At 47.3% G+C, this 27,557-nt stretch overlaps 1 protein-coding gene across 1 annotated transcript in view; it reads right to left on the bottom strand.

Moving 5' to 3' along the window:
• The window catches only part of PSME4 (proteasome activator subunit 4), a 1,396,200-nt gene that overhangs the window by 207,365 nt on the left and 1,161,278 nt on the right, over nt 1-27,557 (bottom strand). The window contains exon 41 of the mRNA XM_069234194.1: nt 15,656-15,741. Coding sequence (XP_069090295.1) covers nt 15,656-15,741 — 86 coding nt within the window. The remainder of the gene's footprint in view (nt 1-15,655; nt 15,742-27,557) is intronic.

Below are 27,557 nucleotides of genomic sequence, written 5' to 3'. Positions count from 1 at the left end.
CTAGTTGCAGATTCTTTACCGACCCACCCATCCTCCCTGCTTGCGAACTGATTTCTAGGGACAGAGATTCCCCCCTTCAGGTTCTGAGGTCTAGGCTAGGTTGAAGGCCATTGTCCTTCTTGGGCAACAGAAAATAGCAGGGATAACAACCACGATCTACTCTGACACGTGGCTCTTCTCTAAGGCTCCCTTGACCAAAAGAGACATAACTTCCTCGCGGAGAAGTGCCAAGAGATCCTCCGTCATCTGATCGTAGGATGGTGGCGTGGCGGAGGTAGTCTTGAAGGGGAGGGAGGAGCCCCTTCGGACAATTTGCAAAACCTGTCTGTCGTGATGGATTTCCAGTGGGGCAGGTGATGACGAATCATGTCTCCAACTGGTTCAGGACAGAGAGACAGACTAGGAAGGTTTGGAGGCGGAAGCACTGAAGCAGGGGTGGTGGTGGACTGGGCCGATCGTCCATGGCCATGCAGAGGCTGGGCAGCATGCGCGGCACAGTGGCAGAGTGAAATGGACGCAGTTGAGTGTCCCTTCCGTAGCCACAAAAAGGGACGATAAGTAGACGGGGTGAGGAACAGCTGCAAGGCCAAGGGACCGAGCAGTAGACTGGGACTCCTTAAAGTGCTTGACCGCTGAGTCTGCTTTTTGGCCAAAGAGATGGATGTCATCGAATCGCAAGTCCATAGGCGGTTGCTGGACATTCTCCAAAAAGTCAGATGTCCTCAACTAAGCGTGGCGCCTCAAGGCCACTATCGACACAACCCATCTGCCGAATGAGTCGGTCGTGCCCAGCCCACAACGTATCGTGAACTTGGCTACATCTCTCCCATCAGCAACGGCTTGGGAGAGAATGGCCCAGGCCTCCTCCAGGACCTGTGGCAGCACCTGCGTGATGGTATCCCATGAAGTATGGGAATAGGGGTCCAAAAGCATTTGGTGTACACGGACCGCAGCGCCAGACAGGGGAAAGAGAACAACTTCTTCCCAAGTTGATCCAGTCGTTTTGATTCTCTATGCGGGCTGCGGATTGGAATGTGCCCGAAGAGGAAGAAGCTTGAATGACTAAACTCTTAGGTGTAGGATGTTGGGTCAGGAATTTAGGGTGGTTTGGCGCAGGCCTAAGGTGGCTCGCGGTAGTCCTGTTGACAGAAGCCCCTGTGCTGGATTTAGAGCACGTCCACAGCAGGACATCAGTGAAGGGTAAAAGGGGTTCTGATGTTGAAGCCCCGGGCTAAAGCACCTCAGTCAGTAGGTTAATTCTGACATCCACAGAAGGCAGCTCAAGGCCCAGAACCTCAGTTGCTCTTCTCACCACCATGGAATAGGAGGCTCCCTCCGCCGTACCCACGGTGGGGGGGAAAAGCATGCCTCCATCAGGACAGGTGTCTAGACCACTGACTTTGCCCAAATCCTGAGCCCAGTTCATTTCAGGATCTTCTAGCTGGACTTCTATAGGGTCCAGCGACCCCACCCCACACTCTCACCATACCTGTACCCATAAGCACAAGGGTCAAGATCCAACCTAGGGAACAAAGGTGCAGTCGAAGGCAGAATTGGTGTTAAGCGATGTTGGCCTGGCTCTGGGTCAAAGTTGGGAATGAGAATGTGGTCGACGTAGATTGCGGGCCCGACCAGTGTCGGAAACATCGATGTCTTTACCAGCGCTGGGGAAGGTCGCGAGGGCACGACCGGTGTCGGTACGGATCCGATCCCTCCAGAGCTGAGGCTGAAGCAGCTGGCGCGGAACCCAAGGAGGCCCACTGGGCCCGAAGGCGTCACAGGAGGGTTGGTCTGCCCATAAATAAGGTGCATGGCCTCATAAAACTTCCTGAGTTGGGCTGGGGTGGCTCCGGCTCCCGGAAACTCTGGGAGGTGCGGAGAGGACCCAGAAGCAGGCTCCGAGGGCGGAAGACTGGAGAATCGAGGCTCCTCCGGTGTTGCGTCATCTGAGCGACGGGTGAAGTCAAAGAACGGCTTTCCCTTCTTCTTGTGACCCAAATGTTCAGAGGACTTGGAGTGGGATGAAGACGAGTGGTGGTGCCTCAGCAAGCTGTCTCGTGACCTTCCTCTTGAACGAGACTGGGAGTGGCACGGCCCCGAGCACTGGGTCGACATGAGCTTTAGGGACCACTTCCTCAAAGCCTTTGGGTTCATGGCCCAGGACTCGGAGCATGACTTTGGGTCGTGGTTGCACTCCAGGCACCACAAGTACACAAGGTGCAGATCTGTCACAGACATTATACGGTGACAGGAGTCACAAGACTTGAAACTGGTCTAACAGAAAGACATCTTGATGCACCATACTTCAACAAAAAGGTCAAAAAGTCAGTCAAAAAGCAACTGAGGGTAGCTCTTCTCCAGATCTGCGCTTAGGCTGGCACAGAAAGAAGAGAACTGCGTCAACCACGAGGCCAATCACGGACACGGAGTCGACCAACGACACCTGACGACACGCAAGGGTACTGTAGGAAGCTGGCTCTGTATCTACTATACCAAAATAAGGTATAATGTGCACAGAGTCCAGTAGATCCCCAGAGGCTTTACAGAGGCTAAAGTAGATAATACTAATGCTGTCTTTCGTGGTAGAGTGGTCAAGCAGTTAGGCTAAATAGAGGGTAGTGATAAGCATTTGTTGTACAGAGAGTCAAGAAGTGAGGGACACACTCAATGACTAACTCCAGAGCAATTGTTTTATGTATCAAAAAATACTTTGTTTCTTTATTTATAGAACCAAAAGAATCTTTGTTGCAGGTAAGTACAGTTTAAAGAATGTCTCCCTTTCAAGTATCAAAGGCACTTTTTTTTTTAGAATTCCCAAATGAAACCTTTTACAGGTAAGTAACACTTTTCAGTTTCCGAAGTGGACAATTTCTCATAGAATGCAATGCAGTAGTGAGGGAGGCAGAGTAACAACAAAATTCACACGTAAGTCCTCGACTTATGTTTTCAGTCTTTGGGGATTAAGGTGTCCACTGGGCAAAGTTTAGGTAGACGGCAAGAGTGCACCACCAGCAACACAGGGCTATTTGGGTGCAGAGGTTTAAGTTGGTGTCGGGCACCCAATGGAATCCTATGGAGACAGGAGGCGCTCAGAAAGAAACTGCTTGCAGGTAAGTACCTGCAACTTCAGGGCAAAGACCTGGGTGGGTTAGATCAGCACCGATGGGAGCCACAAGTCGGCACTAACCATACACTCCCAGTGCCGCGGGGGAGTAGGGAGCGGTTGCAGGGTGCGAACACAGCATTAAGTGCCCAATGCTTCTCAATGAGGGAATCCTGGGGGTCACAAAGATGCTGCAGGAGTTATCCAAGGAGTCCACTGAAGAAAACCAACAGCTGGACAGTTAAGTAGAAAGCCCACTGGACGTTGCTGGACCGTAGGGTTGAATTCCCCAAGGCCAGGGGGCTGCGGGTGCAGGGGTACATTTAGCGTTGGGAAATCTTGATTGGAGCCGGTTGCGGTCAGGGGGGTCCTCTGGATTTAGGCTGCAGGCATCTGGGGACTTTCTCTAGACCCGGGGGACACATGGAAACAGGCCGTGGGCGCTGGGTGCAGAGTGGGTACGACTGGCGGATTCTGGGTGGCTCTGGAGTCTTCTTGACGATTTCTTTGTGGACAGAGTTGCTGTCCTCCAGAAAGTAGGCAGGAAGTCCTCTGGGGGTTTGGTAGAGGTCACTGGTCCTGCAGGACGATTTGTCTTCTTGTAGCAGGAGGCTTGATGCTGCAGACAGACAAGTAGGGCTGGGGCCAAGTCAACTGTCATCTGGACTCTTCTCTGCTGGTGCAGCTCTTTAGTCCTCCTCCTTCTTCTTGTTAGGTCACCAGAAATCAGAACAGCAAGTTTAAGGGGTGCCGCTAAACACTAGATTTAGGGGTGTTACAGGGGTCAAAGAGCAAAGGCCAATAGATACTGACCCTGAGGGTGGCAACACCCTTCCTGTGCCCACTCCCCTTGGGAGGGGGGGGGGGGGGGACACATACCTAACCCTATTGGCGATCTTCCGCCAAAACAAGATGGAGGATTCTGCCAGAAAGGGTTCACCTAAGCTCTGGGCACCCTAGGGGTAGTCCCAGCTGGGGTGGATACTCCTCCTGGTGTTTACTATTTTTTCCGCCGGACCTGCTGTCAACAGTAGGGCCTGGTATAGAGGTAAGGGAGGGGGGTAGGGGGCCAGGGGGAGGGGTGTTAGGCTTCTCCACTAGCAGGAGTGCCATGGAGCAATGTAACAGGACGCAGGAGCCTTTGAGGCTCACCGCCAAGGGTTGCTGTTCTTGCAGGGGGGATGTGTGAAGCACCTGCACCCAGGGCAGGCTTTGTTCCTGACCACAGGGAGCACAAAGTCTCTCACCCCATGGGGTCAGAAACTTGTCTGTTAGTGGCAGGCTGGCACAGACCAGTCAGCCCTACGCTAGACCATTGAGTAAAATAGAGTGTGCATCTCTAAAATGCCCTGTGTGCATTTTTCAATAAGTCCATCACTGGCATCAGGGCAAGTTTAATTTTCTATATAAAAACCTATTGGCCTGGAGTTAAGTCATTGAGTGTGTGTTCACTTACTGCTTGTGTGTGTACAACAAATGCTTAACACTAACCTCTGATAAGCCTAACTGCTCGACCACACTACCACAAATAGAGCATTAGTATTATCTATTACTACCTTTGTCAGGTCTCTTGGGGAACCCCTGGACTCTGTACACACTATATGTCATTTTGATATAGTCTATACAGAGCCAGCTTCCAACACGTGCTAGAGCGAGGATGAATTTCCTGAATTGCTGAGGCACTCCCACTTGCCTGGTGGCACCACGTTTGGGGTCTGTGGCCTCAGTGCACAAGTCCCTCCTCCCAATAGATACTGTGGGAGCCACTGACATCTCCCTTTTTCTGTGCAGCAGCTTTATGCCTCAAGCCTTCAAGAGTGGGACAGGTTCTTTGCCCCTGGCATAGTTAGCACCTAGAGGGTCCCCCTAGGCCCAGGAGCTCTACCTGGTAAGGATCAAGTTCCACTGAGGATGTTAAGACTTCTTCCTGAGATGAGGAGTCTTGTGCTTTTTGCTGTACAGAAAGCTGGTCCCCCAGTCTTCTTGCCCTTTCTCTTGGAAGGTAGAACCATTATTCCAGGCTCCAACACTTCGTTTTGACCTTGTGCTCGGCTTTATACTCTAGTATTCAGACACACTATCTCAGGCATACCCAGCATGGGTTTTGAGTTCTACTCCAGGTCATACCCTAGAAGACATTCAACTGGGATTTCAGAAGAGACCACTACTTGTTTAAGGCCAGTAACCTCTGCCCATTCTACGGTCACCATAGTCATGGGTTGACCTTAGTTACATTGTCACCATTGCTTACTGGATATATCTGTCCAGCCAAATACTTTCCTGTGGAAAACAGTTTTTCTGTCACCCTGGTAACACTGGCACTTGTATCCCTCTGGGTTTTCACCTTAGTTCCATTAATCAAGGGATGCTTGTAGAAGACTGGCCTGGTTTGTAGTGGGTACCTTGGGTACTTACACCTTATACCAGGCCCAGTTATCCCCTATTAGTGAAGTAGTAGTGTTCTAGCAGCTTAGGCTAATAGAGGTAGCTATAGGGGAGCAGCTTAGGCTGAACTAGAAGACATGCAAAGCTCCTGCAATACCACTTATAGTCACACAATACTTATACACAAGTAATGACAATACTCAGTGTTACAAAAAAAGAAAGGTATTTATTTGGGTGACAAAGTACCAAAAATATCTTAGAGACAATACTCCTTCTGGAGATAAGTATTATACACAATATATACACTAGACACCAAAATTAGACAAGTAAATAGTCATAGAGTAATGCAAACATTAGGAACCATGTACTAAGAAAGTGGAATGCAAATCACGAATTTCCCCCTTGGCAAGTGTAGTGTGTGCAGAATCGCTGGGAGATTAGAATACAGTAAAGGTAAGTAAATTACCCCACCCCAGAGCCCAGAAAAGCATGAGTAAAGTACTGCATGTTTCCTTAGGACACACTACACCTCGTGATTGTGATTTTGCAGCAGCCAACCAAGTCTGCAAAGAACAACTTCTGGATTCCTGGACCTGAAGACCTGCAAAGGAAGGGGACCAAGTCCAGAAGTCGAAAGAAGTTCCAGGAAGGACAGGAGCCCCTGCCAAACCAGAAGAGGGTGCAAAAGATGAGTCCCCAGTTTGTCAAAGACTGCAGGAATGCATCCTAGGAAGATGCCAGCGGGTTTCTGCATGATGCAAAAGATGTCCCACGGCGTGAAGATTGTTGCAGACGTGATTTTGTGTTGGAAGCCACCAACAAGCCTTGGCTACGACAAAAGTGCATTTTGCGTTAAAATGGCGCTGGATGGATCCAGGAGGGACCTGGGGCTCTCAGCACTTTAGAAAGCCCTCAGGAAGCCAGCCAGCACCCCCGAAGGTCCCAGGACACGGGGACAAATGAGGTGCAAAATGTAGTTGATGCAGCACAACAAAAGAAGGTCCCAAGCCGCCGGAGAACAACTCAGCGAGTTGAGTGTCGCAGGATGGAGTGCTGGGGACCTGGGTCAGGCTGTGCATGAAGGAATTTTGCAAAGAGTGCACAGAGGCCTCAGGAGGTGAAGAAGACGCAGTACACAGGGATACCATCGCTCTCAGGGAAGGCAAGGTCTTACCTCCTCAAAATTGCATCAGCAGGACCTCATGACAGTCTATGTCGATGATGTCCACCCTCTGTATCCTTAGGAGCACGCTTGTCGATGTGAGAGGAGTCCCAGGGAACCGGTTGTTGTCTTGGAAGGTGCCTGCTTGGAGCAGGGGAGTGTCTCTGTCACTCCACAGGAGATTTCTTCGGTCCTTCTGGTGTAGGATGAAGACAGGGAGTCCCCAGAGCGTGCACACCGTGGAAACTATTGCAGTTGCTGACTTGCAGCTGAGGTTGCTGAAGAAAAGTGTCTCTTGTAGACACTTTGTTGCAGTCACAGCGTTTCCTGGAGCAGGCTGCGGTTGATCCGAGGTCAGAAGAGTCTGAAGTTGTTGCAGAGTATTCCTGAAGGAAACTTGCAAGCAGAATCCAAAGAGAACCCACAGGAGAGACCCTAAATAGCCATGAGAGGGGGATTGGCTACCTTATCAGCTAAGGACCTATCAGGAGGGGTCTCTGATGTCACCTGCTGGCACTGCCCACTCAGAGCCCTCCAGAGTGCCCCCACACCTTGCAAAGCAAGATTGCTGAAGTATGGGACACACTGGAGGAGCTCTGGGCACCACCCCTAGGGTGGTGATAGACAGGGGAGTGGTCACTCCCCTTTTCTTTGTCCAGTTTCACACCAGAGCAGGGGAGAAGGGGTCCCTGAACCAGTGTGAACTGGCTTATGCAAGGAGGGCACCATCTGTGCCCTTTAAAGCATTTCCAGAGGCTACCCCTCCCCAGCCTGTAACACCTATTTCCAATGGGAGAGGGTGTAACACCCGGCTCTCAGAGGAAATGCCTAGTTCTGCCTTCCTGGGACTGGACTGCCCAGACCCCAGGAGGGCAGAACCTTTGCTGTGAGGTGGCAGCAGCTGTAGCTGCAGTGCAAGCCTTAGAAATCTGGTTTAGCAGTACTGGGGGCCACGGTGGAGCCGCCAGGATGCATGGAATTGGCTCCCTAATACCAGCTTTGGAATGGGGGGACAATTCCATGATCTTAGAACTGTTACATGGCCATATTCGGAGTTACCATTGTGAAGCTACATGTAGGTGTTGACCTATATATAGTGCACGCGTGTAATGGTGTCCCCGCACTCACAAAGTCTGGGGGAATGGCCCTGAACTATGTGGGGGCACTTTTGCTAGTGCAAGGGTGCCCTCACACTTAGTAACTTTGCACCTAACCTTCAGCAAGGCAAGTGAAGGTTAGACATATAGGTGACTTATACGTTACTTAAGTGCAGTGAAAATGGCTTTGAAATAACGTGTGCATTATTTCACGCGGGCTGCACTGGCAGGCCTGTGCAAGGGTTTGTTTGAGCTCCCTATGGGTGGCAAAAGAAATCCTGCAGCCCATATGAATCTCCTGGAACCCCAAAGCCCTGGGTACCTAGGTACCATATACTAGGGACTTTAAGGGGGGGTCCAGGGTGCCAACTGAAATTGGTAAATTAAGTCACTAGCCTATAGTGACAAACTTAAAAGCAGAGAGAGCATAAGCACTGAGGTTCTGGTTAGCAGAGCCTCAGTGACACAGTCAAGCACTACTGACAACACATACATTAGGCCACAAACTATGAGCACTGGGGTCCTGCCTAGCAGGGTCCCAGGGAGACAGGCGAAACAAACTGACATATAGGTTTTTATCTATGAGCACTGGGGTCCTGGCAAGCAGGATCCCAGTGACACAGTAAAAACACACTGACACACACTCACAAACAGGCCAAAAGTGTGGGTAACCATGTTAGAGAGAGGCTACTTTCCTACAATGCTCTCTGTATATGTTGGTATTAGAGGGGCAGACAGCAAGAGTGGCAACATGTACCCCACCCTCAGAAACTAAATAAGCTTCAGTGTGAACCCTGAGTTGCGCTGGGCACACTGTTGATCCCTCCTGGAGACTGGCCATACCAGAGCTATCTGGTGCAGTACTAGGGGCATTCTTTTGGGACAGGCCGAGTCTTCAGTTTGGTGTCCATTCACTCTACAGTTGAAACACCAGGCCTTTTTGGGATTGAAGCTTTTACCTTTGTACCCATGAGAAAATTGTGAAAAGGTTCGGGGGCCCACCCTCGTGCTCAGGTTTTTGGAGGGGATTTAGAAGACTCTTTACTTTTATCTTTAGGTGTCTCATCACCCTTCCCCTGGGGAGGCCTTGTAGCCCCTTTCTTTCGATTCCCCTAGAATTGACCCAGTGGTCTGCCTTCCTTCCCAATTATTGGGGAGAAATTAGAACTAGGTCTACCAGATATTGATGCAAATTTTCATTGAAGCAGTTACTTAAAATGTGTTCTTTCATAAACAAGTTATAAAGCCCATCATAGTCATGCACTCCACTGCCAGTTATCTAACCATCTAGTGTTTTCATCAAGTAGTCTACGAAATCAACCCAGAACTGGCTCGAGGTTTTGTGAGCCCCCTGAACCTAATTCTATATGCCTCATTGGTGAGTCCAAAGCCCTCAATCAGCGTAACCTTCATGTGGTCATAGGACTCTGCACCCGACGCCCACGGCCCGAGTTCAAGTGGCCCACCTAAGGAGAGAGTCCCCAGGCAATTCTGATCTCAAGTCCACCCCGGGATGACCCCTTCTGGCCACCACAATGACACCTGCAGCCTGAATCGAGAGGACCACCCTGACCGCGATCAGAGCTGGTGAGGATACCTATGCCTGAAGGTACCCCTGCATCTGCAGCCCCCTGGCCTTGGAGAACACATCTAACGGCCTGTCGACGTCCAGAGGATCCTCAACTTACCTGTCCAGCTTTTAGACTTCTTCAGACAACTCCCTGGACCACGGCTGCAGCTTCTTTGTGAACCCAGAGCTTTCCACTGAAAAGCAATGGGTGCCCGACGCTGTGTTTGCACCCTGCACCCGGCCACCCCTGTTCCGCTGCAGGTACTTACCTGCAAACTGTTCACTTCTGAGTGCCCCCAGTCTCCATAGGATTCTATTTGGAGCCCAACACCAACTTTGACCTCTGCACCCGGCTAGCCCCATGTTATTCGTGGTGCATCCTTTGGTGTCTTCCTAAACTTTGTACTGTGGACAACTTAAGCCCAGAAGACCAGGACTGTAAGTCTAGTACTTACCTATAAATTGTGTATGTTCTCCCCCCACACCCTCTAGGAATGCATTGCCTTCAACCAAAATTGCACTGTCGACTTTTGAAACTGAAAAGAATTACTTATCTGAAAACTGTTTCATCTGTGAATTTCAAACAAAGTTCATTTGATATTTAAAAGTGATACATTCTTGAAACTTTACTTACCTGCAACAAAGATCCTTTTGGTTCTAGAAATAAAGTAACAAAGTATATTTTTTGACATATAAAACATTGGATTGGAGTTAGTCATTGAGTGTGTGCCTCATTTCTTGACTGTGTGTGTACAACAAATGCTTAGCACTACCATCTGATAAGCCTAACTGCTCGATCACACTACCACAAAAGAAAGCATTATTATCTACTTTAGCCTCTGTAAAGTCTCTGGGGATCCAGTGGACTCTGTGCACACTATACCTTACTTTGGTATAGTATCCTTAACCCTAACAGACGTGTCCGCAGATCGGGGAGGCATGGATGGGTGTAAGGAACCTGCAGCTAGGGTCGCTACCAGATAATGCTTTACCCAATGTAAGTAATTTGTTCATCTGATAGAGACTTCTAGCTGCAGATTTCCTTACCTTTAGAAAAGATACCCAAGCCATAACCACCTGGCAGTAGACTGCTGACAGCTCTCCTTACACTAAAAAGTCCTGTAGGACCGAACAGGTAAAGTGCCCATCTCTACGGACCGGATTGTGCAGGCAGTAATGTCTTGTGAATGTGTGCAGGATGCCCACGTCACTGCCTGACAGATATCCAGGACTGGAAAACCTTATGCTAGAGCAGTGGTAGCAGTGGTACAAAGAGTTCGTCATCCACCCGGAACTCTTTTGTGCAGTCAAGGTAGAACGACAATGCTCTTTTTAGGTCCAGCCGCTGGAGTTGCTCCTCTTCTTTAGAGGGATGCGGTGGAGCAAAGAAGGTGGGCAACGTGATATTCTGACCCAGGTGAAATGAGGTCACCACCTTAGGGAGGAAAGAGGTACAAGCTCTAAGTACCACCTTGTCCGGGTACATAGTGAGATACAGCGGTTTAGATGAAAGAGTCTGCATCCCATTCACCCTCCTGGCAGATGTTACTGACACTAAGAAGGCTGTCTTGAAGGTGAGCAGCCAGAGGGGACTCTTGTGCAGTGGCTCAAAGGAAGCACACATAAGAAATGCGGGGACCAGATTTTAGATCCCACTGAGGCATGATACAAAGGACGTAGGAGGAAACATATGTACAAGCCCTTTGAGAAATCTATGTACAATAGGAGATTTGAATAGTGAAGGCTGATCGGGCAGCCGAGGGAATACCGATAAGGCGGAAGATAGCCTTTGAGAGTACCCAGTACAGAGCCTTGCTAGGCAAGAGAAAGAATGCAAAGAAGAATATCAGACAGAAAAGCAGAGAGAGGATCTATATACTTCTCTGTACAATATCTTACAAATCTTTGCTAACTGCAGGTCTATACTGTTTTTGTGGTGGAATACCTGTCTACCAAGATAACATTACAGATTTCAGGAGGAAGGCTGAAAGCTGTCAACTGTTGCTGCTCAATCTCCACGCATGAAGGTGCAGAGTTGACAGATTCGGGTGGAGAACCCTCCCCTGCTGCTGTAATAGAAGATTCTCCCCAAGGGGCAGCCTGACCGGGGGTGCGATGCTCAATTTCAGAAGCTCCAGGTACCAGACGCCCCATGTCCAGTCTGGAATGACAAGGATTACTTGGGCCAGGTGTAGGAAAGCACCCTTTTTGACATAGTTAGCCCCCACTTTTTGCCTGGTTTCTGATATGGCTTTTACTGTTAGTGCACTGGGTCCTTGCTAGCCAGGTCCCCAGAGCCAGATCTCTTCCCCCCAAAACTGCACAGTTGTTTTCAGCATTTGGGAAACTCTTTAGCTACCAATGTAAGTCCCTAGTAAATGGCACCACTGGTATCTAGGGCCTGGGGTACTAAGGAAGGTCCATGAGGGCTGCAGCACTAGTTCTGCCACCCCCAGGGACCCCTTACCAAATCCACACAGTACTACCCTTGAAGACTGTGTGTGTTGGTGCAGAATAAATTAAAAACACAATTTGTCACACACACCTGGGTGCCAAGTCCCCTATCACTGCATGTGCCAGGTGTAAGAAACCCCAAGGCATGGCGCAACAAGGAACATGTGAGATCATTTATACACAAGCAGATATGCCCCTGCTATGTCTCTGTCGATTTTCAGACATAGTAAGTGAACAGGGAAGCTTTTTAAATACATGTGCTGGACACTGGTCATTATGAGTTCCCCATCTACATAAGGGCTCCTCAGAATCCTTGGATATTTGGTATCAAACATCTCAGAATAATAAACCCGTCTCTGACCCCAATTATGTTATTAAAAATGCACTCAGAGGGCACCTTGGAGGTGCTCCCTGAAAACCTACCAGCTATGAGTGTGCTGACTGACTGTCTTGACCAGTTCAGCCACCACAGATGCGTTTCTGGCCCCCCAAAGTGAAAGTCAGGGCTCTCAAGGGTCTGAGACAAAAGTCTGCAATGGGCGGAGGTGTTATCACTTTACCCAGGCAAGATGGACATTCCAGACGGGAAGCTTCAAAGGCCTAGCAGCCTTTGTAACACGGCCCAGTCTCTCCATATGGTAGCGATGACCGACCCTCCAGTCCTGACCCCACTTTTGGCAGCAGCACAGGCGGGAAAATTAAGCATATTAGGAAATAGACAATACTTTTTAAATCCCTCCATGTTGATTGGAAGGAATTAGACTCCTAGGGTTATGACCATTTCCCAGCGAGCGTGGACATACAGAGGGTTTAGTCACCCTAAAGGAGGGCAATCCATTGGCTGCAGTCCGGCACTCCCTGTAACGCCCCTAAATTGAGTGTTTAGGTGGCACCCCTGAAGCCTAGAATTCAGATGCTGACTACCTAACAAAGCAAAGGAAAAAGATGAGTTGCCCCTGTCAGAGGAAAAGAAGAAGCAGCTGACTTGGAACCAGCGACTCAGGCCTGCCTGCTGACCTCGACGAACTCTGCCCAAAAGACAACTCATTCTGCAGCTGAGTCTCCAAGAAACCCAGGAGGACTGCCTGCCTTCTACAAAGAATCAGACTCCCGTGAGCAGTGGACTGCTCTGTAATAGTTTCAAGAAAGGACTCTGTAGCCCCTGGACCAGTAAGGACCCGACACCTGAAGTGACCTTTGCACCCGACGACTACGACCTGAGGTGAAGCCAACCAAGGGTGCCAGTCCAGTTCCCCAGCTGTTTAGAGTCTGTGTCTACTCAGGTCTCACCCCTCTTGAGCTCCCCCAAGTTGCCTCCAGCCTCTGCACGCAGACCCCCCTCTCCTGCTGCCTTGTAGTGAGAGGAAACCTGACACCTCCAGCAACCACTGAACCAGTCGCGCCTGACCCCATCTGAGGTGGGCCGCTGGGGCAAACGACGTCCCCCGGCTCACCTGAGCTTCAGTCCACTGTGGATCCACCCCTGCCGGACTCCCCCACGATGCCTGCAGCATCAACACAGAGGATCCCCTGACCGCACCCGGACACGAAAACCTGACACCTAAGGAGACACCTGCATCTGTTGCTTTTAGGCACAAGAGAAGAGGACCAAGATGCACCTATGCCCCCGAGCACCCCAAGTCTACTATCTACCTGTTCGTTCTCACTGACTGGCTTCCCAGACAGAGAATGCTACCTATTCGTCACAGGGTCACACTCCCATAGGAAACCGATGGGCAGGGGTGCCTTACTGCATCTATGCACCCGGGCACCACAGTGCTGCCCGGTGTGACCTGCTGGTGTGGTTCTGATCAATGCCCAGTACTTACTTTAACTCCCTGAGATTGGCTTGGTAAGTTGTTGTGAACTCTTTGTTTGCTGAATATTGTTTTCCTCCATTGTGAGAACTCTGCAAATTGCACTAAGTATTGGTCTTGGATTTATTCTTAGAGTGTTTGTCTCATCTATTGCCTCTGTGAGTACAACAAATGCTTAATACTACCCTCTGATCAGCGTAACTGTTTCCCCACACTACCACAAAATTGAGCATTAGTCCTATCGAATTTTGCCTCTGCAATACCAACTGGGGATCCACTCAACTCTCTGCACAGTGTACTTCATTTTAGTGCACTATATAGAGAGCCAGCTTCCTAAAACTACTAACCCTCACTCCCATAAAACACCCCTAAATTGAGTATTTAGGTGGCACCTTGACACAAGGAACTTACTTTGATCTGACCCAAGAAGAAAAGGACAATGAAGAGTTGAAAGAGTGATAACTGTGGATGACTGGTGGACTTTTAGCATAAAACCCTGCCTGAATACCCGCTTCTGTCCCGACAATTACAACATACTGTGTCATCCTGCAGCAGTGGGGACTCCAAAAGCCTTGGAGGTTCCCCAGCACTTCATCAACCTGTCAGCATCTCTCTTTGAGTGGAGGAGCCACTTCTCAGCATTCTGCAGACACCAACTGCAATTCCTGGTTCACCGTTCTGCTGACCACCGGGTTCACTGATGCAGCAACTGCCATAAAGAGGTCACCAAGCTTCAGCAGGATCAACCCATCTCCCCACTAAGTGAGAAGACACCAGGACCTACCAGAGCCAAACTGCATCACTTCCCAGGGAACCAGATCCCTTGCAGCTATCAATGCTTGTTTGAGACCAGACCAGACTCAAATGCCACAATCGGAGACCTGCTGCAGAGGTATGTCAGCATCGCAGAGGCCACCCTGAGAGTGGCCCCCTACCTTGTTTTTCCCCTCTTTTCACAAGTCTCCCAAAGATCTGGGGAGTGCCATGATTCAGGAGCACCAATGACAAAGGCCCGCCGCACCCAAGCTCCCCGGCCCAGGTCCATGACAATAGACGGTGTTCCTTTGCTCCCAGGACCCGCACAGACCAAGACCCCATTGGGAGCTCATGGACTTGTACACAAGTCCCCCTTTGCAGTCTTTTTTCTAGATGGACCCCCCTCAACGCACCTGTCTCAACCAGCACCACTGGACCTGGACATCCCAGGGCAGGTATAACTGTACTGCTGGTGTTCCTAGTTATCTTGCCACCTAGCACTCCTCAACCTACAGGGGACCCCTGGGAACTGTATGCAAGGACCCTCCTGCAGTAAAAATATTTTAAAACCTTTACCACGTAAAAGTATATTTGAGTAAAAGTTTTACTTGCTAAATCGAAACAACTGCAATAGTACATATCTTCTTTGAAGTTTTCAGGTGTTCAAACATTATATGAACAAAGTAACTATTTTTCTAAACATTGGTTTTGTGTTCCTTCTTGAGTGTGTGTCTCTGTAACTGACTGTGTTTAAAAAATGCTTAGCACTGCCCTCTGATTAGTCTAACTTCTCGCCCACACTACCACAATAGAGAGCTTTTGGGATTGTCACTTTTAATCCTGTAAACGAATAAGGGTTGCCTGTACTATATGCATAGTGCACCCCTACATTTGGTACACTGCATAGATAGCCAGCTTTCTACAAATGTGATGAAGATTCTGTATAAACATTTATGGGTTATCAATAAGCTGTTCAGTAATGAGATGGCCCAAAGCAAAGGGCAACTACCATTCTTCCTGGGGATAGCCAAGCTAAGCCAGACCTGAACAAAGGAGCATTAAACAATGATGTACGGACAGAAGAATTTTCGTTGCAGAGATAATTTCTAGTGCAACATAGGTAGAGACTGTAGATCAGAGGAGATTACAAAAACATCCACCCAGCCAAATATGCAAACATTTGTACCATTCATGTTATCCATTGCTTTCATCTTATTTTTCTCAATACATCTATCAAGAGTTTCAAATACATTGAACATTTGACAATTGATTTTACTGAAAAACACTGCCTGAGCTAAAAACACTGTGTACCTTGAAGAGGATAGGCAAAAGCTGTATTTGTTCTGGCACAGCTGTAGAAAACAGTCTTCCTGCACTTGCGATTAACCACTTCAATACTAGGAAAAAGCACAAATCAAGATTGATTTTTTTAGTTGATAGAAATGGCTAATGAACTACTTCATCTACAGTGAGTTACAATTATGAATAATGACCAAAAAATAGTTCACTTCAACAACAACCATATTTGCCAGTAAAGATATTCAACCCTTCAAGTTTTTTTTGATAACACATACTACATTTCAAGACACACAACATTTTATGTAGTGTCTTGCATCTAACAACACAAACTACTCAGCACTATAACGTTAGAACTTAATGAAAAGAAACAAATTTGATTAAACTGTTTACGCTAACACTACTAAAACACTGGGAAGACCTCTCAGAGGAGCTTACACCTATCATAAAGTGAGACTTTGCCCGATCTCCAAAGCTGTAACTTTTGCATGAGAAAATAAGCAACCCACAAAAAGTACTAATCACAATGGGCCTTGTGACCAGGGTGTAGTCTGAGTTTTAAGCCACCGCTAGAAACACTGACTCCATATAGGTCAGTCAACACCAGTCAAGCATTCTAAAGACATCAAGCAACCACAAATGCCTTTTACTTCAAACTTTGGTGTGTTGGGTTGTTATTCTGTTTAATTCTGCAGGAGGAGAAAGGGACTCATGGGATGAGGCTTTATAATTAAAGACAAGCATGCAACATGCCACTGAAGTACTGCCTTTGCAACGATTTGAACATGAAAATAGGATACAGAAGAAGAGTGCATATGTACCCATCTGCAGGGATATGGCGCAAGTCGAACAGATGGCAACAAAGCAATGCATAATACAGCACAAGAGTGTAAGAACTGGAAGAACAGAACATTTAAGATTGTGCATATATCCTGGTGTTAATAGTTTGGAGAGGTGCAGGGCAGAGGGAGAGTCAGTACTTAATTGAGAAGTAGGCGAGGGTCACAAAGGCTCTTACTTATGTGACTTGTCCTCTTCTTGAAGGCAAGCACAGAGTGCAACATGGGTATCTGATTTCAGAAACTGGCACCAGGGAGAGTAAAGGTGACGGTACCTGTGGTAAAGGTTCCAGAGAGAACATAGGCTGCTGTGAAATAGGATGATGAACATTCCTATCACAAGATGCTGTAGATAGTGGGAAATATGTGACTAAGACAACTGTAATGAAAACCTAGAAGGGTTGGACCAAATATGCTCATGCCCTTACAATATATTTTGTTTGTATGTCAATAAAAACGATAATTAAATGTAAAAAATATATATGCTCATGCCTGTAACCTTTTAGAGAAAGGTTGCTGAAATAATGTTTTCTACATCCTCAGGTTTGAGAACTCCAGGCTCTATACAGCAAGGCTCACTGAATTTTAGGTGAATTAGGTTTTCAGAATCCACCTTGCTTTCGAAGGTCATCGCAAAGGGTTTTAGCAGGATGGAACATCAAATGCTAAGAGGATCAAAATCTAGTGACTTCTGAGAGAAAATGTCTTTGAACTACATCCTCCAACGACCACTCTTTCCTTAAGTGGGTGAAAGGTGGGAATGACTGTTCCAACACCTCAGCAACAAGGACATTGGAGTTTGTAAGCCTGCAGTCTCTTGTAGCTACAACAAAAATAGCTGATCTCAGTTTTCATAATGGCCCTGGCAATAAAATGGGAAAAGCTCCTCTTCAGATAGCCCCTTGGGTGCATGCTACCTCACACCTTGGTGGTGTCTGAAGACCAAGTAAAAGGCACCTAATACCTCCTACTGTTTTCTTCAAGTACTGGAGGAGCTGTGGTGCCTGAGGATATAAAGGCATGCAAGTGTGGCACTATCCTAATGCCATATTTCATACATGAGCAAGTCACCTCTGACATCTCCATGAGTTTCTTTGGTGATGGAATATTCACAGCCTTACAAGTCAAGAGGTCTTTGCTAGACCAAGATCTAAGTAAGCAGGGGTATTTTCCCAGTGTGCTGAGTACCAGATCCTAGTTGCAAACTCCAAAGTTGTACTAAGAGAAATGGCTCAAGAGATCAAAGAGAGAAGCCTGTAGGCATGCTCCATTTTTGGACACACATCCAAAGTATTTAGGGATTCATCCACCATTCGTGGACATTTTGATGTGACCTGCTTAGCAAGTCTGCTAAGTCACTTTCCACTCCAGCAGATGCTACGTTACTGAACAAGTGACTTACCTTTGGTAACGCTATACCTGGTGGATACATTGCAGATTCTTCAACTTGTGAACACACTGGAGGAACTAGACTGGATGAGGAGAATTTTATCAGCAATTCCCTCGCGTACTGGTATGTGGCATCGTGAAGCTTTGCATTGATTCTATCCTGCCTCAAAAATGATGCCACCTTGCACGCGGATGTAAGTTTCTTTCTGAATTCTGTCCACGCTGTCAGACGCAGAACCCTTACTTAACTAATTTTGACCATGGGCATATCACTAGATTAAGACCCTTAAAGGTGAAGAAAGAGTCCGTTCCACTAAACGAGGAGGTGAAAGGCCTGTTAAGGAATCAGCAGTTAGAGAATCTGCTAAAAAGAATGCTACCGAAGGTAAGTAACTTTCTCTTCTAATAGCTACTTCTAACTGCAGATTCCTCACGGTTGGAATGGATACCAAAGCAGTACCTCCCAAGGTGAGGGGTCCGTGAAATGGCTCAAAGTAAAAAGTTCTCTAGGACTGGAAGGAAACCAGGTTACAGCCTGAGAGATTGCTTAAGACCGACACTCAATATGCCAATGCAGAAGTGGCACAACTAACCCTGAGGGAAGTCTTTGGGGGTCTATTTCTCCACCAGTGTGTAAGAAATTTTGATGCATGCAACCATCCACCTTGAAATGGTTCTCTGCACAGTCTTGCCCTCCTTTGTCTCTGTGAAACCCACAAAGAGCTGATCATTCACTGGATGATCGATCCTTGGTGCTATTGATAGAAAAGCGCAAGGCTCTTTTAGAATGCAAACAACGGAAGTGTTCTGTCGAGGGATGAGAAGGAGCAAAGAGCGCCAGAGGGGAGAATAACTGACCCAGGTGTAGAGGTATCACAAACTTAGGCAGAAAAGATGCCATTGTTAGAAGCACTAGCTTGTTTGGACAAAATGTGGTATATGGTTGCTGCATGGACAGTGCTTGCAATTCACTCACGCAACATGTGGGCATTCTTGCTACGAGGAGAATTGTTTTCCAAATCAAAAGATATAGTTCAAATAGAGTGCACATTAATTAAGTGATAACTAAGTTGAGGTCTGACTGGGGCCTCACATTAGGTATGGGTGGAAACATAAGGGTCAATCCATTTAAAATGCATCTAAACAGGCGATTTAAGCAATGAAGGTTGATTTGATATCAATAGAAAACCTGACGGGCTGACAACCTTTAACAATGGCCACAAGCGAGTCCTTGCTGGGCAAACAGCAGTATATCAGACAACTATGCTGGTAGGGTTTGCATCTGTTGCGAGGTACAGCAAGCTACAAACTTTTTCCAGCATAGATTATTGTGGTGGATTGCTTCTTAGCTGCCAAGATGACATCCACTAACTTGGGAGAGAAGGTGGGAGGTGGGGCCTGGGAGGGGGAATCAGGAAAGGTCAAAGGCAGACAAGAATCGCTGCTCAGTCTCCATGCATAGAGGTGCATATTGTGCAACCTCAGAAGCAGGTCTCTGCCAGGTTGCTGCAACAGAAGACCCTCCCAATAGAAAGAGAGATGCTCATGGCCACAATTTCAGAATACCACACTCTACTGGCCCTATCCGGAGCCACTAAAATCATCTGGGTTCAGGCGTTCCTGAGCCTCACTAGATCTTTGGGCAGGAGGGGTAAAAGCAGTGAGGTACACAGGAGTCCTGTGGTCAGTTCTAGGTAGAACGTGGCTCCAAGTGTGAATCGCCTTCGAAATTCTAACTTGCAAAAGTGTGGATGCTGTGCGTTCTTGGCAATGGCCAGGTTTCTCCCTACCACAGGAAGTGGCCCTGTGGCATCTCTGAGTATAATTGCCAATCGTAATCTGCTAGGCAACACCGGCTGAGATTGTCCACACTGGCATTTAAAGATCCAGCCACCAGATAGTTGACTAGCAATTCGATGCCCTGATGGTTCAGCCAGGTCCAAAGCCACAGAGGCTCCTGTTACAGAATCCACAACAAAATCCACTCTGTTTGTTGCAATACCACATAGCAGTGGTGCTGTCTATGAGTACCTCCACCAGCCCTACCTTGATGGACAAAAGAAAGGATCTCAGTGCCAGGCTTACTGCCTCCAGCAAATTCATGTTGAGGAGGTTCTGGGCTGGGGGTCAGAGTCCTCCGATCACCTCTCCCAGATGACCTCCTCACCCAACATCAATGCATCTGTCACAACCATCAGCTCTGCGTGGGTTAAAGAGAGGGGTCTGCCGCCAATCCAATTAAAGCCTAACAACCACCACAGCAGATCTTTTGCAGTCTCCTCTGACACCTGAACCTTCCCTATGTGCTGAGTTCACTGAGACGTCAGATTCCATTGCAGAGCTTGCATGTGCCACTTGGCGCAGCCCACTAGCAGCATGAAGGAGGCTAGTAGTCCACTCTCACTGAGACCCAGGACCGAGGCCTAAACATCAGAATCATAGCAACAATGTCCTTGACTTGTTGAGCTGCAGAGAAGGCTTGAAACTCCACCATATCCATAATGGTTCCAATGAACAGGAGTCTATGCGAAGTTGTCAGGTATGACATCTGCACACTGATTGAAAACTCCAAAGTTGTGAGGTTTGCTGTTGTCTTGAGGTGGCCCACAACTGACTGAGGTGAAGACGCCTTCAGCAACCAATTGTAGAGGTATAGAAAGACGGGAATTCCCAACCTTCAAAGAAGTGCAGCCACCATCACATTTGTGAACACCAAAGGGGCACTAGTGAGACCAAAGGGGAGCATGAAAAACTGGAAATTCTTGTGGCCTGCCTGGAACCACAGGTAATGATTGTGGGACTGCAGGATGGGGAGATGGAACTGTCCTGCAAATCCAGCACCACCATCCAGCCACCGGGAACCAGGGAAGGTAGGATTTGGTCAGAGTAAGCATCTTTAAGAACAAGTTACGTACATTCGTTAATGCTCTAACTGCAGATTCCTCAACTTTTGCATATTCCACAGGTGTCGGACTGGATTGGGAAACTTTTGTGCAGTTCCTCTGCACACAGGTAGATGGGGCTGTGTTCCTCCTCACTGATGATGTTTCGCTTTGGAAATGACATGCGGGGCATATATTGTTGCCACTCCTGCGTGCTGACCTTCGCTGCTGCTCTCAAGGCTCTCAGCATCCTCAGACGCAGTGCCCCAGCGGCAAATTGGCTTTACCCAATGTGAGGATTCCTAGGTTTGGGATCTTATTAATGGATAGAGCCAAATTCACAGACCAGGGAGGATTGAAGGGTTGTGAAGAATAGGCAGATAGGCAGAGCCTCTATCAGAAAGTGCGTTATCAAAGGTAAGTACCTTGTTTTTGTGATAGAGACTTTTAGCCGCAGATTCCTCACCTTTTGAATAGATACCAGAGCAGTACCTATTAGTATGTGGGTCCCTAAATTGTCTCAAACAAACAAAATGCCCTTCTTGACAAATGTGGTAGTCCGAACAGTAGTGCTTCATGGTGCTCTTTTGGGGTCCAAGCAATGGAGTCTCCTTCTCTTTTCATGGGGTGAGGCAAAGCATACAAAGCCGGCAGGGTGATGATTAGAGTGACATGGCCCGCCGTGACAACTTTCAACAATACAGAGAACCCAGAGCTCACTCACTTTGCATGCTGCGGTGATGGCGAAAAGGAACACTGTCTTGGGGATGAGGACCAGCAAGCGACAGCTGTGAAGCAGCTCAAAAGGAGTGCACATCAAATGTGTGGTGACCAAGTTGAGGTTTCCACAGAGGCATAATAAAAGGAACGCGGGGAAAGCACTTGAGACCTTCAAAGAAAATGCACTACAACTGATGAGTTAAATAATGAGTGCTTGTGTGCAACCACAAAAAGGAAGATAGTTTTCCTTCCAAAGCAAAGCCTTACCATGAAAGAAACAAAACAAACAGATCATCAAATAACTTTGCTTAGTAGGGTCAACCAGGAATGTGCTGCAATAAACTACAAAGTTGTGTCAAAGACAGAGGTACACAGATTTTGCCAAGGGAAGTCTGGCTGCTAAGATGACATCAACCACCTATGGAGAAAGGTCAAAGATCTTCAGCTGTTGCTTCATGAAGGTGGAGATTGAGAATGCTCGGTGCAGAACCCTACCCTGTTGCTGTGACAGAAAGTCTTCAGAGAGGTAGCCTGATCAGAGGGCAGATGGCCAAGCCTAGAGTTCTGTATACAATACTATCCGTGCCCAATCTGGGGGCACTAGGATGACTTGGGACCAGTCGATCCTGATCTTCTTTAGAAATCGGGGCAGGAGGTGTCTTGGTGGGAAGGTGTACAGATGTCCTGAGTTCTATGGGAAAGGCATCCCCTAGTAAGAGGCGCATTGGAAACTCCAACATGCAGAATTGCTGACATTACACATTCTTGGTGGCTGCGAATAGCGTGATTCACCTTGAATCACCTCCAAGGGTAACTGTCACCCGTCCTCTCATAGGCATCAATGGCTGAGCTTGTTAGCCCTGGCATGCAAAAATCCTGCCAGATTGTTCATCACTAGGAAGATCCTTTAATGGCCTAGGCATTCCCAGAAGCGTAACACCTCTTGGCACAGCGTCCAGGACACCACTCCTCCAGGCTTGTTGCAATACCACATGGTGGCAGTGGTATTGTCTGTAAGCATCTGCACCAGCCTCCCTTGGATCGACAGAAGGAAGGATTTCAATACCAAGCAGATGGCCTTCAGCTCTAGGAAGTTGATTTAGAGCTGGGTCTCCGTCGGAGACAACTGATCTCCACCTCTACCAGATGGTTGCCCCAAGACAGAACGGATGCATCGGTCACCATTGTCAACTCTGGGTGGAGTAGGGAGAGAGGTTGCTGCTGACCCATTCCCAGTACAGTAACCACCACTGAAGATCTTTCACAGTCTCCTCCAAGATCTGGACATGATCAGAGAGATCTCCTTGAAGTTGGGCCCAATGAAAGTTTGGATCCCATAGTGGAGCCCACATATGCCACAGGGTTTGCTTGACCAGTAGGATGCAGAATGGCATCAGTCCAAATAGCCTCAGAGCGGACCTCACTGAAATCCCAGACAGAGGCTGAAAGATCGGGTTCATAGACTGAATGTCCTGGACTCTCCTTTCCGGGGAAAGACACAAAACTGAACAGTCAGCATCAAGAATGGCTTTGATGAAGGGAAGTATCTGAGAAGCAGTTTAGTGAAACTTTGGCACATTGCTAGCACCCCCAAAAGATGACAGGAGGCTTGCTGTAGTCTGGATATGGTTGAATACAGCCAGGGATGAGCTCACGCTTAACAGCCAATTGTTGAGGTAAGGGGAAGACTGGAACCCCTGACCTCTGAAGGTGTGCTGATACCACCATGATCACTTTCATGAACACCCTAAAGGCGCTGGTGAGATGAAAGGGGTGCACAGTGAACTGAAAATGCTCCTGTCCCTTCAGGAACCGCAGGTAGCCCCAATGGTCCTGCAGGGTGGGCATATGGAAATAGGCATCCTGCAGGTCTGACGCCACCATCCAGTTTCCGGAGTCGAGGGCAGCCAAGACATGGGCGAATGTGGGCATGCTGAATTCTTCCTTCCAGAGGAAAGCATTGAGATGACACAGGTCTAAAATAGGGCTAAGGCCTACATCCGTCTTCATCACCAGAAAATAGTGGGAGTAACCACCACAACCTACTTCTGGTATAGACACCCTTTTGAAGGTCCCTGTGGCCATAAGACAGACAGGCTGGTCCTCCTACAGTCACTCTGGGGACAGTAGAATGTGCTTTGGACTGGCAATGAAAAGCAAGTTGTACACCTTCTAGATTATTTGCAGGATCCACCTGTATCACATGATGGTCTGCCAACCAGGCAAGAATTGGTGGATCCTGCCTCCAACCAGGTGGGTATGGCATGTGAGGCTTCAGGGGAGGAGTCGATCACTGGCCCTGACTGCAGGTTTGTGGATGCCGCATCCACCAAAACTGCTGTGCACCCTGCTGAAGTCAAATTGTCTGACAGCATGGGGGGCCACTGCGGCAGAAAGAGCGATAGGGCTAATGCAACTGTTGAGGCAGGCCGATAAGCCTAGAAAGCATATAGTGGCCTGCTGTCCAGAACAACTCTAGAGCATAATCAACTTTGCAACCAAACAGGCAAGTCTGATCAAAAGGCTGCCGATAAGGGACAAATGGACATCACCTGAGACACAGAGTGACCGCAGTTAGATGTGACGGCAAATGACAATGCTGGTGGCAGTGGTTCGCCCAATGGAATCGGTGGAGTCCAGGCCAACACAAATTGTGGTGTTGGCCTCAACAGTCCTGTATGGCTCGAGTGTAGACAGGTTGGTCATTTGGGACACCAGGGAGGACCTGAGCCATTGAATCCAAAAGAGCGTGGAAATAAGGGCAGAGGAACCATTTGGCATTTATAGATCTGAGGGCCAAGATGGTAGAAGAAAATACCTACTTTCCAAAGGTCTATCTATTGGGGGAGTAGGGTACATCTGATTTGAAGAGGCCTGTGTAGGAAAGTAGCACCTTTCTGACATAGTTACTCCCATTTTTTTTTCCTGGTGACAGTATGTTCAGATTGTAGTACAATGGGATCCTGCTAACAAGTACCTCAGTGTCCGTATTCTCTCCCCTAAATTTAGTTGATATGGAAATTTTACACCTCACAATTGGCATACTGGTGAACCATGTAAGTCCCTAGCATATGGTACGTAGGTACCTAGGGCATTGGTACCGATGCAAACTGTGACTACAGGCCTGCCACTGCAGCCTATGTGAAATGGTTCATGCACCTTTCACCCCAGATATAAGGTTACCTTATATCACGGTCACTGCACTCTATAAGTCACCCCAAGGTAGGCCCTTCAGCCACAGGGTGGGGTGCATGGTTCTCAATCTGAGGGCACACCTACATTAGGGTGACCAGATTCTGAGGAGCAAAAACCGGGACAGGTCAGACATAAAAGGACTAAAGACTTTATTCTCACTTTTATATCTGGCCCATTTTTTTGTGTAGCATTGTGAATGTGTGCCTATACATGTGTTTTGATATATATATATATATATATATAAAAAACAAGGCCCTTTCAGGGTTAGAGTGATGCATAAATTATGCAAAAGAGAACTCTGTGAAGTTCCCAAATTTAGGTGGAGAGCAGCTCCAGTAAGGAGCATCCTGCAACACCAGCGACACTCTAGATTTGATATATATATATATATATATATATAAATAAAATATGGAATATATCACGTACCCAGTGTACATCTGTTCGTGGCATGCAGTGCTACAGATTCACATGGCATATCCCACCATCTAGTGTTGGGCTCAGAGTGTTACAAGTTGTTTTTCTTTGAAGAAGTATTTTTTCGAGTCACGGGATCGAATGACTCCTCCTCTCGGTGATAGTGCGCATTTAGATTGTTTTCCTGCAGAAGGGTGAAGTAAGGAGTGAAGGATTGTGTATGTACAAATATAGATATATACGAAGTAACTAGGATGTCCATGGAAATATATACATACATATATACAGGGAGTGCAGAATTATTAGGCAAGTTGTATTTTTGAGGATTAATTTTATTATTGAACAACAACCATGTTCTCAATGAACCCAAAAAACTCATTAATATCAAAGCTGAATATTTTTGGTAGTAGTTTTTAGTTTTAGCTATGTTAGGGGGATATCTGTGTGTGCAGGTGACTATTACTGTGCATAATTATTAGGCAACTTAACAAAAAAAATATATACCCATTTCAATTATTTATTATTACCAGTGAAACCAATATAACATCTCAACATTCACAAATATACATTTCTGACATTCAAAAACAAAACAAAAACAAATCAGTGACCAATATAGCTCCTTTCTTTGCAAGGACACTCAAAAGCCTGCCATCCATGGATTCTGTCAGTGTTTTGATCTGTTCACCATCAACATTGCGTGCAGCAGCAACCACAGCCTCCCAGACACTGTTCAGAGAGGTGTACTATTTTCCCTCCTTGTAAATCTCACATTTGATGATGGACCACAGGTCCTCAATGGGGTTCAGATCAGGTGAACAAGGAGGCCATGTCATTAGATTTCCTTCTTTTATACCCTTTCTTGCCAGCCACGCTGTGGAGTACTTGGACGCGTGTGATGGAGCATTGTCCTGCATGAAAATCATGTTTTTCTTGAAGGATGAAGACTTCTTCCTGTACCACTGCTTGAAGAAGGTGTCTTCCAGGAACTGGCAGTAGGACTGGGAGTTGAGCTTGACTCCATCCTCAACCCGAAAAGGCCCCACAAGCTCATCTTTGATGATACCAGCCCAAACCAGTACTCCACCTCCACCTTGCTGGCGTCTGAGTCGGACTGGAGCTCTCTGCCCTTTACCAATCCAGCCACGGGCCCATCCATCTGGCCCATCAAGACTCACTCTCATTTCATCAGTCCATAAAACCTTAGAAAAATCAGTCTTGAGATATTTCTTGGCCCAGTCTTGACGTTTCAGCTTGTGTGTCTTGTTCAGTGGTGGTCGTCTTTCAGCCTTTCTTACCTTGGCCATGTCTCTGAGTATTGCACACCTTGTGCTTTTGGGCACTCCAGTGATGTTGCAGCTCTGAAATATGGCCAAACTGGTGGCAAGTGGCATCGTGGCAGCTGCACGCTTGACTTTTCTCAGTTCATGGGCAGTTATTTTGCGCCTTGGTTTTTCCACACGCTTCTTGCGACCCTGTTGACTATTTTGAATGAAACGCTTGATTGTTCGATGATCACGCTTCAGAAGCTTTGCAATTTTAAGAGTGCTGCATCCCTCTGCAAGATATCTCACTATTTTTGACTTTTCTGAGCCTGTCAAGTCCTTCTTTTGACCCATTTTGCCAAAGGAAAGGAAGTTGCCTAATAATTATGCACACCTGATATAGGGTGTTGATGTCATTAGACCACACCCCTTCTCATTACAGAGATGCACATCACCTAATATGCTTAATTGGTAGTAGGCTTTCGAGCCTATACAGCTTGGAGTAAGACAACATGCATAAAGAGGATGATGTGGTCAAAATACTCATTTGCCTAATAATTCTGCACTCCCTGTATACATATATACAAATGAGTACTACAAAGACTACAGGGTCCCGGGGAGGAGGGAGGGCGCATAGGAATTTGCAGCACTACATGCCAGGAACATGTACACTGGGTAAGTGACATTTTCCGTTCGATGACACATTTGCTTGTTGTCTAGATAAAACATCCATATAGTAATGCTTTGTGAATGAATGTGTGTGGACCATGTGGCAGCTTTGCATATATCTGCAACTGGTATATTTCCTATAAATGCCATAGATCCACCCTTTTTCCTAGTGAAATGTGCTTTTGTTGTTATTAATAGTTGCTTTTTGCCTTACGGTAACATGTTTGAATACATCTCACAATCCATCTAGCTAATCCTTGTTTTGAAATGGGATTACCTTGACATGGTTGTGGAAAGCAACAAAAAGCTGATTCGTTTTCCTAAAGTCTTTTGTTCTGTCTATGTAAAACATAAGAGCAGTCTTAACGTCAAGAGTGTGGCAAGCTCTTTCAGCAGCAGAGTCTGGCTGTGGAAAGAAGACCGGCAATTCGACTGACTGATTAATGTGAAAAGGTGAAACCACTTTAGGTAGGAATTTGGGTATGTCCTAAGTACTACTTTTTGTTTGTATACTTGGGAGAACTGTTCCTCTGGAGTAAATGCTTGA

This window comes from Pleurodeles waltl, chromosome 5 (assembly GCF_031143425.1).
Source record: "Pleurodeles waltl isolate 20211129_DDA chromosome 5, aPleWal1.hap1.20221129, whole genome shotgun sequence".
Classification (NCBI taxonomy): domain Eukaryota; kingdom Metazoa; phylum Chordata; class Amphibia; order Caudata; family Salamandridae; genus Pleurodeles; species Pleurodeles waltl.
This window is presented reverse-complemented; position numbering and strand designations above follow the sequence as displayed.